Source organism: Dendrobium catenatum, unplaced genomic scaffold, assembly GCF_001605985.2.
Source record: "Dendrobium catenatum unplaced genomic scaffold, ASM160598v2 fragScaff_scaffold_1284, whole genome shotgun sequence".
Lineage (NCBI taxonomy): Eukaryota > Viridiplantae > Streptophyta > Magnoliopsida > Asparagales > Orchidaceae > Dendrobium > Dendrobium catenatum.
Window position 1 is genome coordinate 1,300,734 of NW_021319746.1, and position 15,164 is coordinate 1,315,897.

The following is a 15,164-nucleotide window of genomic DNA, read 5'->3' on the forward strand; positions in this document are numbered from 1 at the left end:
GGCGTCTACCAATTTACGGATCATCTCTTCCATTCCCCCAAATCTCTCCTCTAGGGATGAGAATTTTCCTTCCAACGACGAAAGCTTCTCTCCCACTTCCTCCTTCAATTGACTCATCTCTCCCTCCAAAACTTCTATCTTCTTTGATGTCATGCCGTCTAGGATCGAGAGCTCTGATACCAACTTGATACGCCCTAGGGTTCCCAAGTTAGGGTTTGCCCTAATGCTCTTCCAAAGATGAAATTTCTCCTCCAAATCCAAGAAAAAATCAACACAAGAGGGATGAGAGGAAGAATAAGAACCTTTGCATTCAAAATCCAAGAGAAACAAAATACAATTTGTCCACTTTGAGAAGGACAAGATCTCCCACTACAAACCCTAGAAAAAACAAGAGAAAGAAACTACGGAGGCTAAGAGAAAACTCCAAACCCTAGAAATCCCCCCTTAATCCCTACTTATAGCAAGCAAAAGACCAAACCAAACCCACTAGTGGGCTGCCCAAGCTGAACCGCCCAGCTCAGGCCTGACCATAGCCAAACCGGTCTAGAAATGGACCGGTTCCGCTCAAGCCGAAGTCCCCGCTCCGCTCTGCGTCAAGCTCCACGCCCGCGTCCCTCCGCGCGATCCTTCGGCGGATCGGCCGACGCGGCCCTCCTTCCCGGCCACTTCCGAGCGCTCCGGGGTCGCCGGCCCTCCCCTCCCTCTGCCGGTCGGCGGCGGCCCGCATCACTATCTTGTCTACATTGTGCTTGATTTGTGGAATGTTATTGAATATCACTTTCTTTCCAATTTGGAAAGTTGCAAAATAGTTTGCTTTCTATTTTTTGGTTATTGTTAAGATAAGACAACTGATTTAGATCTTTTTAATTTTTGAAAGCTTTTTGATTAATTTTATGGTAGTAAAGCCAATAAAATATTGTTTATTTAGATGAAAAAAATTGTATTGTCTTTTTTGCTGTTTCTTTCACAATTTATTTTAGAAAATCAGACTAGAAATTGTGAGTTTGAAAGTATCTTTTAAAAATTTCTGTCAATAAAAACAGAAAAAAGAAGCCGCCCAAGTCAAATCCATTTGCTTGTGAATTTGCTTTTCTGCTGAACTTTTCCATCTGTTACTCTTACGATTGATCATTTGATTTTTCCTTCTAGGTGGAAGGTATGACAAAGCCATGTCGGGGAGCTCTGGACAAAACTCCACCAAAAGATATCATTTGGAAGTCTGTACCTCATCGGTTATTCTTTGCAAGATCTTATTCCAACACATGGGGCCATGGAGGTGTTGCTTTTCTTAATCCTCAAAGCAATATAAATGATAAAAGTTATATGTGCATTTATAGAATAACGTATGTGGTAATCATATTATTCTTCCCTTCACTCGATAGCAAATTCTGTCTTCCATGTTTGAACTAATAGGTTCAAGTCCTTTGTTTTTTCAGCCTTGAGCAGTTCAATGATTTACTGATCCAAGAGAATGCCGCCACTGAACAGTTTGAATCACCTTTGGTGGATTCTCGTGATATAGAGTTTCTAGTAAAAAACAGTTTCATGTCTGTGGAATCTATCAAGGTAGGTTTTCTATATTTAGGTTTTGTTTGTGACATTTTTTTAATTGCTTCGTAAAGTAACTTTTTAGTATAAAAATTAAAAGTTTTGTACTAAAAAATTGCTTTAAGCAATAGTAAGAAAGTCGTTCCAAAGAAAGCCTTAGTTTATTAGCAAGTTACATTAACATCTTTTACCAGGGTAATGAACTGTTTGGAAATCTTCCTTGTTTGCTTCTCTTATCATTTAGTAGAACACTCTATTCCAATTTTGCTAATGTTTTCAAATGAAAAGAAGAAGAAAACTAATAAATTCTTCTGACGGTCACTACTGCAGGGTGGATGGTACTCCAATATCCTTTATTTGGGAGAGCAGGATGGCATTCCAATTTTAACCATGACGTATGCTTTTGTACCCTTTTTTTTTTTAATTTTGATCTTCATTATTTTGGTCAGAGCTGTTTCAAAGTTGGGAATATTATAAATAGGAGCATAATATTTAATTTAAATAAGTAATATGATCATGTGTTTAGAAAAATTTAAAAAGAAATAAACTAGCCAAACAGAATGGTGCATTCAACCCAGTTAGCCAAATTAAATTTTAAAAGTAATGTAGCTATGTGCAAATAGTTTGGCTCATTCAATGGAATGCACCAAAATGTTTAGCACATTTCATTGAATGCGTCAAACTGTTTGGCACATTCTAAATAAGCCAAACAGTTTGGTGCATTCAATGAAATGCACCATTCTGTTTAGCTAATTTGCTTCTTTTTAAATTTTGTTTAATAATTTGTTCTAAACATCATGTTCCTTCTTAAATAAAACCGATCAAAATTTTCACAGAAGAAAAATCGAGTTAGAATATCCTGATTTAAATTAGATTTTCATAGACTTTTTGATCAAATCTATTTCAAAACAAAATTAATGATTAGAAAATTTAGTTTGTAGTGATCATTATTGCAGTTGAGCATGAGTGCCTCAATCTTTTTTTCTTTTTCCTTGAAATCTCAGGTGTTCACTATCAGATGTTGAGAAATTTAAATCTGGTGAGCTACCGGTTTGTGCTCCACCAAAAGCCTATGAGAATACTCTGTTGAAAGGATTATTAGAAGGTACAGAACTCTCGTCTGAGGAAGCCATCGGTTATGTTAAGGACGCTGTTGCTAGAAATTTGTGACTTCCTCAACAATGAACAAGTTATATTGTGGCTGTTTGGATTTTGGATGGCAGAAATTCGAGTGGAAGAAAATGAAAACAAATGATGATGCAAATTTTTAATCAACAGTTAAATGATTGGAATTTGATTTCTTTTTCCTAAGCTTTCCTACAACTCCAAAAAGAAAAAAAAATTGTAGATCTGTAATATATTTGATTGATAGAGTAATGTAGGTATGTAGTATTAAGGTGTGTGCTTTGGATGATGTTCACATTTGTGATGTAATGGTTATACAGAGCTGCTTTGTTTTAGTGATCTGTAAGCATCTCTCTCTCTCTCTCTCTCTCTCTCTCTCTTCATGAGAGCTCTCAGATGTTTTTTTTACTGCTTTGATATCCAAGGCTAAAAAAAATAATAAGCAAGCATAAAAAACAGGCAACAAATGTTTCATTTGATAGTAAACATTGCTAAAATAAACAAGCATAAAGGCAGGCAACAAATGTTTCATGTGCGATATATTTTTTAACTAATTTTTGCAGCAATTTTCTAACACATAAATTTGCTGATAGCAACAAAAAAAAGTGACAAAAAGCTGTGCCAAACAAAGCAAAAATGTGATAAATTAAGGCATTAAATGCAGATAACTTCTTATCAACAATAGCAACATGTAATTTTCAAAAATTATTAAAGCCTCTCAAGCACTATATTTTATAAATTACACTTAGACTTTATTTGAGTAGCTTTCTTCATACTTTTTAAAGCAATTTTTTAATATAATTTTTTTTAAAAAAATTAGAACACTTTTAATTACAAAGTTATTTTAGAAAAGTAAAAAAATTATTTTAAACAAGATTTTAAATTTTATTTCGGACAACTTTCACGAAGTTTTATGAAATAAATTTTGAAAAAACACTAAAAAATTAATTTAAAAAATAAAAAAATTTCTACCAAATGAATCCTTAATCTTACTAGCAATCACAAGAATTTCGGTTATTACTATCATTAAATATTTCATAAACATACAAACCATGTATTTCATAAATTTTCAGATTTAAAAAAACAGCACATGCTTACACACCACTGCACAGGCCTTCAGAATTACAACAATCAGAAAAGACTTGTCATTTATCAACCGATTCAAAACTCAAACATTAATAATGGGTTAATAAGACTCCTAATTGTTTCAATTCTCATTGAGCTACTCAAAACATTGTGACAAAAATATATATATAAAGAGCTTAAGAGAAACTTAAAGATAAGAATAGTTTAAACACCTAAGATTAAAGATGGTTTATCTTTCTCAACCAGTCTTCATAAATGCTTTGAAATAAATTCTGGAAAACACCCACCTTCATCTTTAATCTTTCAGTCTGCTCAATCAGGCTCTTTTGTTTGCATAGTCATCACCATCATCAAAATCATCATTAGAATCTTCATTATCTCTGCCACCCTTATTATAGTTGTATTTTCCATTACCGCTCCCATCACCTCCACCGCCAGCACCACCTCCAGAGCCATAATCATCACCACCGCCACCATAACTCCCACCGCCATAACCTCCACCTCCACCGTAACCACCACCACCACCATATCCTCCACCGCCAAAACCACCACCACCACCATAACCACCCCCGCCATAACCAGCACGACGTTCAGTAGCAAAATTAACTCTAACAATTCTCCCATGGAGTTCCTATAGAACAAGCAATGATATAATAATCATGTCAAAACATGAACATATAAAATAAAATAAAAACTAATAAATAAGTAGAAGTTATCCCAAATGGCCCCTAAGTCAGTGGTTGGTGATTGAATTAGGTTTGCAAGAATTAGACTTTTGATTCTCTACAATCAAATAATAATGAAATTTGCATCTGCAAAAAAAGATATAGCCATCAATTGAAAAAACCTATATAAGATTCTGTGTTTGTATGCATTGATCTCCTTTCTATTTTCTATTGCTTTTCTCCCCTAAGCCACTGAAGAATCAAAACATCTTGTATACATTCATTTTTCCAGACTCTGCATTAGAAGAACAACAAATTGCCACCTAGAAATCAAATTCTTGTGTGGAAACTGGAAACCCAAAGAATATTTGAACATCATAAGAGTGACTATCCAACAATTTCCATTTACTGCTACATCCTCTGATCTTATCTATAAATTCATCAGCATTCCTAAATTAAAGCTAGCTAGATAATAACTTCATTGCTTGAACAAAAAAGAATACAATAAAAAAGCATTCATCTGATAAATAAAAAAATTCTAAAAGAATAGAAGCAACCTTTCCATCCAAGGCTGTCATGGCAGCAGAGGCCTCTTCACCAGATGTGAAGCTTATAAAACCAAAACCTCTTGACCTGCCAGATTCCCTATCAGTGATAACCCTTGCTGAAAGAAATAAGACAAAATTTAGTTTAAAAAACACAAAAACAGCCATTTCAAGACCTATTAAAACAACAAAGCTTGATAACATACCATCAACCACTTCACCATAACCAGAAAATGCTTCTCTAAGACTCTGATCATCTGTGCTATAAGACAGACCTACAGTGTTGCACCACAGATCCAGAAAAAAAGTTAGTACATTAAAAACTCTTCATTGGAACTAAAATTAACAATCAAAAGCATGAAGCAAAACCTCCAACAAAAAGCTTTGAAGATGACATGCATCGCATTGCTTGATAGATTGATGGGTTGGACAGTACAGCCTTCTTGAAGAGACTCCCAATTTTATTGGTAAAAGCCATCGCACAAAACCTTAACAGAAGTTTTGATTTACTGCAGCATGTAAGCAGAAAGCCCAATCAAATAGGAGAATTTAAAATAAACACAAATTCTAGAAAAGAGTAAGTCTCAAAAGTTATTATGCAGCCACTGGAAATAACATAAAAACAGAACAACAAGGCAAGTGCTTAATAACTAATTTCCTCACAGTCATAGAAAAAAAGTTCTGAAACGTCCCAAAAAACCGCCTTGATCGAGCACGAATCTTTATGCATATCTGAATTGGAAACTTACAAAATTAAATTGGGACCATCGAAACTCTGATTTCAACAAACTTGTATTCAAAATCGGTTCAATCTGAGCCCAAATGGGCCCAAATCAAGAGACCAAAGCATATTTATAAGCTTTAGTGAATAAATGGATAACCAAATGATATCCTAATATAGCATGCATATAGCCGAATCGTGCAACTCGACAAGATGAATCCAACAAGCCCAAGATTGCTAATTTTGATATCATTAAGGCACAAAAACACTCGACAAACACTCCATGATTAGGGGAATCAATATGGGCAGTTTGAGCACTCCGAATTTGCCTTGGATTTTCTTCATATTTATAGGGCATGTCACTCACAAAATCTATAAATAGGCCCCCTCTTCTAACATGAAAGTGGGTGTTGGCGTAGACTTTTTGGGAGAAGACTTAGACCTTGAGCTAGAGACTCAAGAGTGCTCTAAGGTTTGAAGAATCACGGAGCTCCACCCCTGCACCAACGGCGAACCCGTGCAACTTGGCGGTCGTTGCTGGACCTCTTCCCGACCATCGCCTTAGGACATCTGTTCAGTAGTCACCGCTAGGCCTTTGTCTGACCATTATCGCCGGTCGACTATTGTCCCTTGCCCGGCAACTAAGGTCCCTCTGATCTTCGTCCCCTCTGACCTCTATCATCAGACAACGATCCCCTCTTCCTCTGCCACATGACTACGATCTCTCCGACCTCCATCACCCAACTACGATAACTCCAACCTCCGTCGCCCGACTACGATCCCACCGACCAAATGAACAAGCCAGTGTTCTTTTGAGAATAGCTCTAATATCACTGGATTTTCCCAACTCCCATCATATAATGTGTTCTACATGATGTATATTTGTTACATTAAGCCAAGAACTTCCCCCGAGGAAGGGCATCATTTGTAATCCAATACAAAAACTAGTAGAATCATTTTAACTGGGTCATACCCTGTGATTTTCCCTATTTTCAGGGTTTTCCACAAAATCTTGGTGTCTCTTATGACTCCTGCACCCTATCTCTAATCTGCATGTGTTGGATCTTTGAACAAAGATAGGATGCTAAACCCTATATATTTCAACCGTTGTGAATGTTTCGGCACGCAACAAGTTCATAGAGTGAAAAATCATTCCATCTCTCTCTCTAACCCTTGTTTATATGAAAAAAGTTCTCTTTTGACCATGGAGATTGCTATCAAAAGATAACCAATATACACTTAAAAACAAGAAAAATACGTTTTTTTTATGCTCTATAATGCTTAAAAGGCACCATACTATTAAAATTACAAACTTTCTCGAACAACCAAATCCATCAATTGAAACGTTGACTATGCATGCGATGCCCATCAACTTGACTTCTTCATGTTCGGCTTGACGATAAGTAAGGCTCATAAAAGCAAGATTTTTCAACTCATTTGTTTTCAGCTCCACATCTTAAGACCTGAGCTGAATCATATTCAGCATGACCAAGATCAGAACTTTAACTCCCTTTCCTCAAACTAAAGTCAATCTTAGCGAACCAAATCTATCTACGCCCATAACTAGATTTAAAAAAAACAAAAAACGAAAAATTATATTTTGGATTGAAAACATCAATAACCACAATAATCAGAAGGTAATCCAAAGCAATCTTGGTAAGGAAAGGAGTTAAAAGATACCGAATCAAATAGAAGTTAGGGCTTCGTTCTCTATAGGTCGCCTCTTCTTCTGCTCTCTGCCAAAAACCCTGTTGCTCGTGTTTTGTTTGGATTGGGAGAGGGTTTAGGATTCAGCTTTCGACGGCCTTAGTCGGTTTTATACAGGATTGGCCTGGCCATTGGATCGGGTAGATCTGAGCCGTTCGTTTGTTGTCAAATGTTCCGCAGAAGAGTGTTGTTCTTCATTTGATTCATCATTGCAGAATATTATAATCGGAATACCGCTGGAGCAGGTTAACGGCTACAGCAGCCTGGCACCTCTTCTGTTGAGCCGCACTGAAATTTTACTACACTAAATAAATTTTCTACAAATTTTCTCAAATTTTATTCTCTTACACATAATTTATTTATTTGTTTATTTATAACATCATTGAAATATTTTTTTTAAATAAATAATAATAAATTATCACTTGAATTCTTAATCTCAGAGAAACAACTAATTTCATCATATATTTTTTCGAAGAAGTATTTCAATCTTTTATTTCTATTATAAATAAAATACTTTAAAATAGAATTGCTAATTTATTTTAATTACCTCTTAAACTTTACTAAGTTATCAAGAAATTCATTTTATCAAGCATAAATTTAAATCTTATTTTCATATCTCAATACACAAATTTATTCAAATAATTTTTTTTTTGTAATCATCTAAACTCCATTGTCACTAAATTTATAGTTAAAATGAATATTTCAATGAAACAATTCTCAAGATATTAAGAACACATTGATTCGAATTAAGATGACCTAAATCAAATAATAAGAAGGTTACTTGGAAACTTTTTAAGGTCATTTGGGGTCAAACATACTTGAATTTTCATTGCTTCAACTTAAAACAAACATCTTCACGAGATGAATTGATGAACACAAGATCGTCCAATTATGATATCATCAAGGTATTAAAATGTCCAAAAAATGTTAGATGTCAACATAAACCACATGATATAGCATATTCATTTCTGATATAAATGACAGCAATATTGCACCTAAAAATATATAAACAAACTCTACTTTTATACACGTTAATACAACCACCATGAAGGATTATGCAAGAGAGAATATATTAGAGTTATAACTCAATATATGCATTAGTATTCAACAACGTCATTGATCACTATCAATGCATGTTGTTATTAAAAAGGTTAATATTTGTAATCATCAATAAGATCACAGCCTTTTGTCGTTGATAAAGTTGATGCTCACTACTGCAAATACAACTGACACATGCCATCGCTAGTAAAACTGACTGCCAAATGCCACCAACCTCAATGCTTTAAGGCTTCTCGATCTCTTGCTTCCATTTTAGAAGCCATCCAAAATTCATTAATATGCATCAGTATAATTTTCTAACAATAGAGAAATGGATCATTTATTTAACTATAGAGCTTCTAATGCATATAAAAATCTTTTTATGTATAATCAAAATTTCATAATAAACATTTTTTTTACTAAGCTTTATCTTATTAAAAAAATTATACAACCAAGATAGAATAATTTATTTGTCCATTTACCTAACATAACATTGAACATATATACTATTGTATGAGCTAAATAAGAAACTAGCAAGATAAATAACTCTTATATGTATGTAATTCAAATATAAGAAAAAATTAATTTTACTCATATGTTAGTCCATCTAGGGTTTAACATGGAATCCTTAAATATTAAAATATGTGAATAATATTTGATTTAATTGTAAGTGAAATATCAAATTGGAAACAAAACCTTTGACAATATGTTAATGCTTCAAACATTGACTATACCATATTAAAAGTGCTTACATGTTTCATTTTATTAAACTAATCTATTTCAAAAAAAAAAAAAAAAAAAAAAAAAAACATTTATATATGAATCTTTTAGCTTTAGAATATATCATCTAAGTGAGAGTGATTCATTGGCTATCACAAGCTTGAAAGCTACTTATTGAGGACCATTTTGCCTATGTAAATGTCCAATTTTGTATCCCTTTTTGTACATATCATCATAAATATCTTTATTTCAGAATAATTTTTCCTCTTAGGAGCTCATATTTGTCACCCTATATGTAGAACATCACCAACCTATTTAGATATTACATATGATTGATCTTTCTACAGCTTGTTCCTTTTAATTTAATTTTTTAAACTCACACACACACACACACACACACACACACACACACACACATATATATATATATACACACACGCTTTAATATAAAGGATTTTTCATTGTAATTATCTTATGTACCGATCTAGCATATCTATTTATACTCAATTATTTCAAATGAATTTATTTTTTGAATTACAATTATATATCTTATCTAATTGAGGACATCAACGATCAACCTCTGGATATACTATCTCATTATTGTCATCTCTAAATCTCTTTAGTTTGTAGTAGATTTAATGCATTCAAATCAAATCTTAACTTCTTAAATAACTTAAAATCAATTATTTAAGAAGCGGAATAATCAGTATGGCCATGAGCTAGCTGGTTTAGACATGAGTCTATTACTTCTTAATCATAGCAAGATGTTTCTACCCAATACTATGCGAGTCATAAATGACTTTTTACTATTGCCAACACCATCACAATTAGGATATACAATTATGACCTCTACAGCAACACCTCCTTGAACAACCTTATCATTAAACTTGGTATGCAAATCATCTTTAGTTGAAGATGGTTTTATCATTGCTTTCACATTAGTAGTTTGATCTTGGCCAGCTTAAACATTTTTCTCAGTAAAATTTCCAGATGACTTCAACGAGGGGAGTTAGGATGGGGGCCATGGGGCCACGGGCTCACATTGGCCATTCACATAACAATTTATTTTAGAAGTTAAAACTTACAAAGCAATCATTACGCAACCTATCACACTACACATAAAGCCCACATAATAATTGATTTAAAATTTAAACACAAAGCAAAATTGCTCTTGGGGATCAAACCCAACACCTCTTGCTTCTTTAAGCAACCTCTCATCCAGTAGACCACAAAATAATTTACTCATACGCTTTTATTTTATTTTATCTTATTATTACATTTTAATTATATATATATATATATATATAAAAGTTGTTTTTCATTACTAAATGATGATGCTGACAATCGGCAATTTTTTTTGTTTTGGTAATAATCCGCTTCTGACAAGTATTTTTTTTTTTCCAACAAGCCAAGGAGATTGTTAGGTGGGGAGTCAAAAAGCAGCTTATGTTCGAACTTCAATCAAATATTCAAATATATATAGCATGTGACATAGAAGAGCCATAACTTCACACAAGAGAAAGAAAATCTAATAGGACGGTTCGTTTTGAATAGAAGTTTTAAAGAAACGCTAAAGTTGGTTGCTCAATTCGCATTTGGCACATCCGGGTTTGTGTAGTCCGTTGTCCGCCTTCTGTGTTCGGCACCTTTTCCAGCAACTCGATGAGTACTCGAGCCGAGCTTTATTTTGATCGAACTAGAGCTCAATAAGCCAATGAACCGGAAAAACTGCTCGTACTAGAACTCAATACTCGATAAATTTGACTCCCGAACTCGAGTCTAATTTGAACCGCCTCAACTCGTTAGCACCTAATATATGCAATCAGTAATCTCTACATTGTGTACGGGCACGTAATAATTTCTCCGAAGGCACGAGCGAACCAGCAAGGCAGCGAAGTGATAGCAGCGAAGACTTGCTGCGTCAAAACACCTCTCTTTTTTTTTTCTCCAACAATCTCTTTCCATGGCCTCGTTTTCGTTTTCCAACTCTCCGAAAGATACTGGATTTTAGAATTCCGCTTCTCCTCAGCCTCTTTTTCTTCTTCGCAGCCCGATTGCGACGATTCTTTATTGTGAGGTTTCAGCCAGGGGCTCTCGAATCATGCAGCGTCCGCTGGCGATGACTCGCCGCCGGGACTTACACACGAAAAATCTTACCTTTTCCATTTTCCAGCTCTTCATCCTCCTAGCCCTCTTCACACAAGAAGCCCTTTGCTTCAGCGACCGCTCCTCACTACTCCGCTTCAAGAGCTCCGTCTACGACCCTTCAGGACTGCTTGCCACGTGGTCCGCTGGCGGCGCCGACCATTGCTCCTGGCTTGGGGTCCACTGCGACTCGCGCTTTCGGGTAGTTGCAGTCAACATCTCCGCTTGCCCGGTCTTTGGCCGGAGTTGCCCGGATCAGATGTTGCGGTTCGCCGGGCAGCTACCCACCGCCGTTTTCGATCTCACAGAGCTTAAAGTTCTCTCCTTACCGTTCCACGCCTTCTTTGGAGAGATTCCTGGTGAAATCTGGAAGCTAAAGAGTCTGGAGGTTCTTGATCTAGAAGGTAATCTCATCTCCGGGAGTATTCCACTGAGATTTCCCCGTGGCTTGCGCGTGCTGAACTTGAGATCCAACCAGATCAATGGTGTTATACCGTTCTCTCTCTCAAGCTGTTTGGAGTTGGAAGCCTTAGAGCTATCTGGAAACCAGATTAATGGTACAATTCCACTGTTTTTTGATAAGATGGTTAACTTGAGAAATCTGCATTTGTCCTTCAACTTTCTCAGCAAGTCAATTCCAGAAGAGATTGGAGCCGGATGTTGGAATCTTGAGCATTTGGATCTATCAGGGAATCTTCTGTTGGGTAGCATTCCCCACAGTCTAGCAAATTGCAGCAAACTTCGATCTTTGATCTTGTTCTCTAATCTTTTGGATGGTTCCGTGCCTTCTGATTTTGGTCGATTGAAAGAACTTGAAGTTTTGGATGTTTCACAGAACAGACTCAGTGGTGTTCTGCCCTCGGAGCTTGGAAACTGCACACAGTTATCTGTTCTCATACTTTCGAATCCTTATCATCCAATTCGAAGAAAGGAAGACAATGACGATAAGGTAAATATTGATGACTTCAATTGTTTCGAGGGTAGAATTCCTGATAGCATAACGAGCTTGCCTAATCTTAGGATGCTCTGGGCTCCCAGAGTATCACTGAAAGGGGCTATCAGTAGCAACTGGGGCACTTGTGAGACCTTGGAGATTATTAACTTGGGAGAGAATCTGCTAACAGGGAAAATTCCAACGGTTTTTAAACGGTGTCAAAATCTTAAATTTCTTAACTTAAGCTCGAACATGTTGACTGGTTTGGTTGGCGAGGAGCTTTCAGTGTCTTGTATGGATGTTTTTGATGTCAGTGAGAATCAGTTATCTGGGTCAATACCTGTGTTTGTTAACAAAGCATGCGGATTGCCCAAATCCTATGAAGATGACCATTTGTTTACTTATGTTTCTTCTTTCTTGTCCAGAGCTCGTGCTGCGATTTCCTTTCGGTTTTTCGAACCGACAAGTAGTTTTATTGTGTATCATAATTTTGGTGGAAACAACTTTACTGGTAATCTGCCTACTTTTCCATTAGCAGCTGATAAATTTGGAGAACAGATAGTCTATGCTTTCCTTATTGACAGGAATCAGCTTGTTGGGCCATTGATGGGTAGTTTATTTGAGAAATGCAATGCATTACAAGGGCTGGTTCTTAACTTTAGCAGTAACTTGATCCATGGTGGAATTCCAGAAAAAGTAGGTACTTTGTGCAAGGGCCTAATGGTTTTTGATGCTTCTAGTAATCAAATAACAGGAATAATTCCCAAGAGTTTCAGGTTTGCTGAAAACCTTCTTTCTCTGGACTTGAGTAGGAATAGACTCGGCGGCCAAATTCCTGCTATTTTTGATAATTTGAAGCACCTAAGATTTTTCTCGGTTGCCAGTAACAACCTTAGTGGCCAAATAACTTCAGACTTGGATCAATCAGTCTCTCTTGAAATTGTGGATCTTTCTTTCAATTCGCTCACAGGTGTGATCCCTGGAGGACTTGTGAAACTGAAGAATCTTACCGCCCTCATACTTGATGGAAATAAACTTTCTGGAAAGCTTCCAAACTTCTCATCACTCTCTATGTTCAATGTTTCATTCAACTATCTGTCTGAACCTTTACCTTTTAGCTCCAGTAAATTGAGTTGTGACACTTCCAATGGGAGCCCCTTATTCTCCAAATGCCAAAAAGTGTCTCTATCTATTCCTCCATCTTATCCACGAGTGCTAGTAGAAGATTCACAAGCATATAATGATGCTGTTAATGCAAGCTTGCCTGCTAAGAGTAATAATGGATTCAACTCTATTGAAATAGCCTCAATATCTTCAGCATCAGCAATAGTTTCAATTCTTTTGGCTTTAATTGTCCTCTATGTTTACACTAGGAAATGTACCCCAAGGTCGTCACAACAAACACCTGGACAAAGGGAAGTCACTATTTTCACTGATATTGGCGTCCCGATTACGTACGAGAGTGTTCTTCGAGCTACGGGAGGCTTTAATGCTAGTAACTGTATTGGAAGTGGTGGCTTTGGAGCCACTTACAAGGCTGAGATTCACCCAGGAGTTCTTGTTGCTATTAAAAGACTCTCAATAGGAAGGCTCCAGGGTGTTTTGCAGTTTGATGCAGAGATAAAAACTCTTGGAAGATGGAGGCACCCCAACCTTGTGACTCTGATAGGATATCATCTCAGTGACTCTGAGATGTTTCTCATATACAATTATTTCCCTGGAGGTAATCTTGAGAGGTTTATTCAAGAAAGATCGAAAAGGCCGACGGATTGGAGAGTTTTTCACAAAATTGCTATCGATGTAGCTCGAGCTCTTGCTTATTTGCATGACCATTGTGTGCCTCGTATTCTTCATCGTGATGTCAAGCCTAGCAATATACTTCTGGACAATGAGTACAATGCTTATCTCTCAGATTTTGGACTGGCAAGGCTTTTAGGGAACTCTGAAACTCATGCGACCACCGGCGTCGCCGGAACTTTTGGATATGTTGCTCCAGAGTATGCCATGACTTGTCGTGTTTCTGATAAAGCCGACGTGTACAGCTATGGTGTGGTGCTGCTGGAATTGCTCTCTGATAAAAAAGCATTGGATCCATCATTCTCTCCATATGGAAATGGCTTCAATATTGTTGCTTGGGCATGCCTCTTACTTAGACAAGGACGAGCTCGTGAGTTCTTTACAGATGGATTGTGGGGCGTCGGTCCACGAGATGATTTGCTAGAAACATTAGATTTAGCTGTAATGTGTACTGTAGATTCACTTCCAGTCAGACCTTCTATGAAGCAAGTTGTTCAGAGGTTGAAGCAACTCCAGCCTCCAAATTACTAGCACCTGCAATTCTAGCTATTAAAAACTGACTCAGGGAAGGCTCTGTGAAAGTAATAATGCGCAGATGAGTACACAACTACTATGTACTCACTGTGTGCTCCATCTTTTTGGAATCTGCAATGGGTACACAACAATTCTCAACTTTGTATTCCATTTTTGGGACTGTACAATTGCATGCTCTTGGCTTCTGCACTTAGAGTTAGATATGTAGTCCCTTTTATAAAATTTCTCCTGTAGCGATGAGCTGTAAATGCCTCCATCAGGAACAAAGCTAACTACTAGTTTGTTTGTACTAACGCATCATAAGCAGGGTACATGTAAGATGTAAATTAACTAGTTCAGTTTTTAGAATGAGATAATTGTATCTTGATTTCCTTTCTTCAGTGCATAATGCTTTAAGTTTCAGTTTCTTAAAAATCTAATCAACTAATATTGTATGTAACGTTGGAACTTTTGTGTTATTTGAGGTGTTCCATTTACTTATATTTGTAGCTATGCTCAAATTCTATAACTTTCTGAAGAATGGTTTGGAGAGAAATATCTTTTTTCACAACAAAATGAAGAACTTATGATGACTGTTGTCAAGCAACTTGTCTTATCTT

At 36.3% G+C, this 15,164-nt stretch overlaps 3 protein-coding genes across 4 annotated transcripts in view; 2 read left to right on the forward strand and 1 right to left on the reverse strand.

Moving 5' to 3' along the window:
- LOC110113261 (histone deacetylase 5) overlaps positions 1–3,022 on the forward strand; it is a 24,692-nt gene extending 21,670 nt beyond the window's left edge. Inside the window, exons 10-13 of the mRNA XM_020845759.2 lie at positions 1,150–1,343; positions 1,437–1,566; positions 1,879–1,943; positions 2,553–3,022. Coding sequence (XP_020701418.1) covers positions 1,150–1,343; positions 1,437–1,566; positions 1,879–1,943; positions 2,553–2,718 — 555 coding nt within the window. The 3' untranslated portion in view covers positions 2,719–3,022. The remainder of the gene's footprint in view (positions 1–1,149; positions 1,344–1,436; positions 1,567–1,878; positions 1,944–2,552) is intronic.
- A 708-nt stretch (positions 3,023–3,730) lies between these two features.
- Positions 3,731–7,480, reverse strand: LOC110113258 (glycine-rich RNA-binding protein 3, mitochondrial). Of its 2 annotated transcripts, XM_028699429.1 has the most exons (6): positions 7,371–7,476; positions 5,633–5,701; positions 5,339–5,478; positions 5,176–5,244; positions 4,982–5,088; positions 3,731–4,390 (listed from the first exon to the last, which is right to left on the reverse strand). In XM_028699429.1, the coding sequence occupies exons 3-6, from the start codon at positions 5,445–5,447 to the stop codon at positions 4,076–4,078; spliced, it is 600 nt and encodes a 199-aa protein (XP_028555262.1). In that variant the 5' UTR covers positions 5,448–5,478; positions 5,633–5,701; positions 7,371–7,476; the 3' UTR covers positions 3,731–4,075. The 2 variants fall into 2 exon arrangements, with proteins under 2 accessions (XP_028555262.1, XP_020701407.1); XM_020845748.2 differs by lacking the exon at positions 5,633–5,701 and having other exon boundaries at positions 7,371–7,480.
- Positions 7,481–11,040: 3,560 nt separating this feature from the next.
- On the forward strand, positions 11,041–14,945 carry LOC110113267 (LRR receptor-like serine/threonine-protein kinase RPK2). The gene has a single exon (XM_020845768.2). It carries the CDS (start codon positions 11,257–11,259, stop codon positions 14,560–14,562), a length of 3,306 nt encoding a protein of 1,101 aa, XP_020701427.1. The 5' UTR covers positions 11,041–11,256; the 3' UTR covers positions 14,563–14,945.
- The last annotated feature ends 219 nt before the right edge of the window (positions 14,946–15,164 follow it).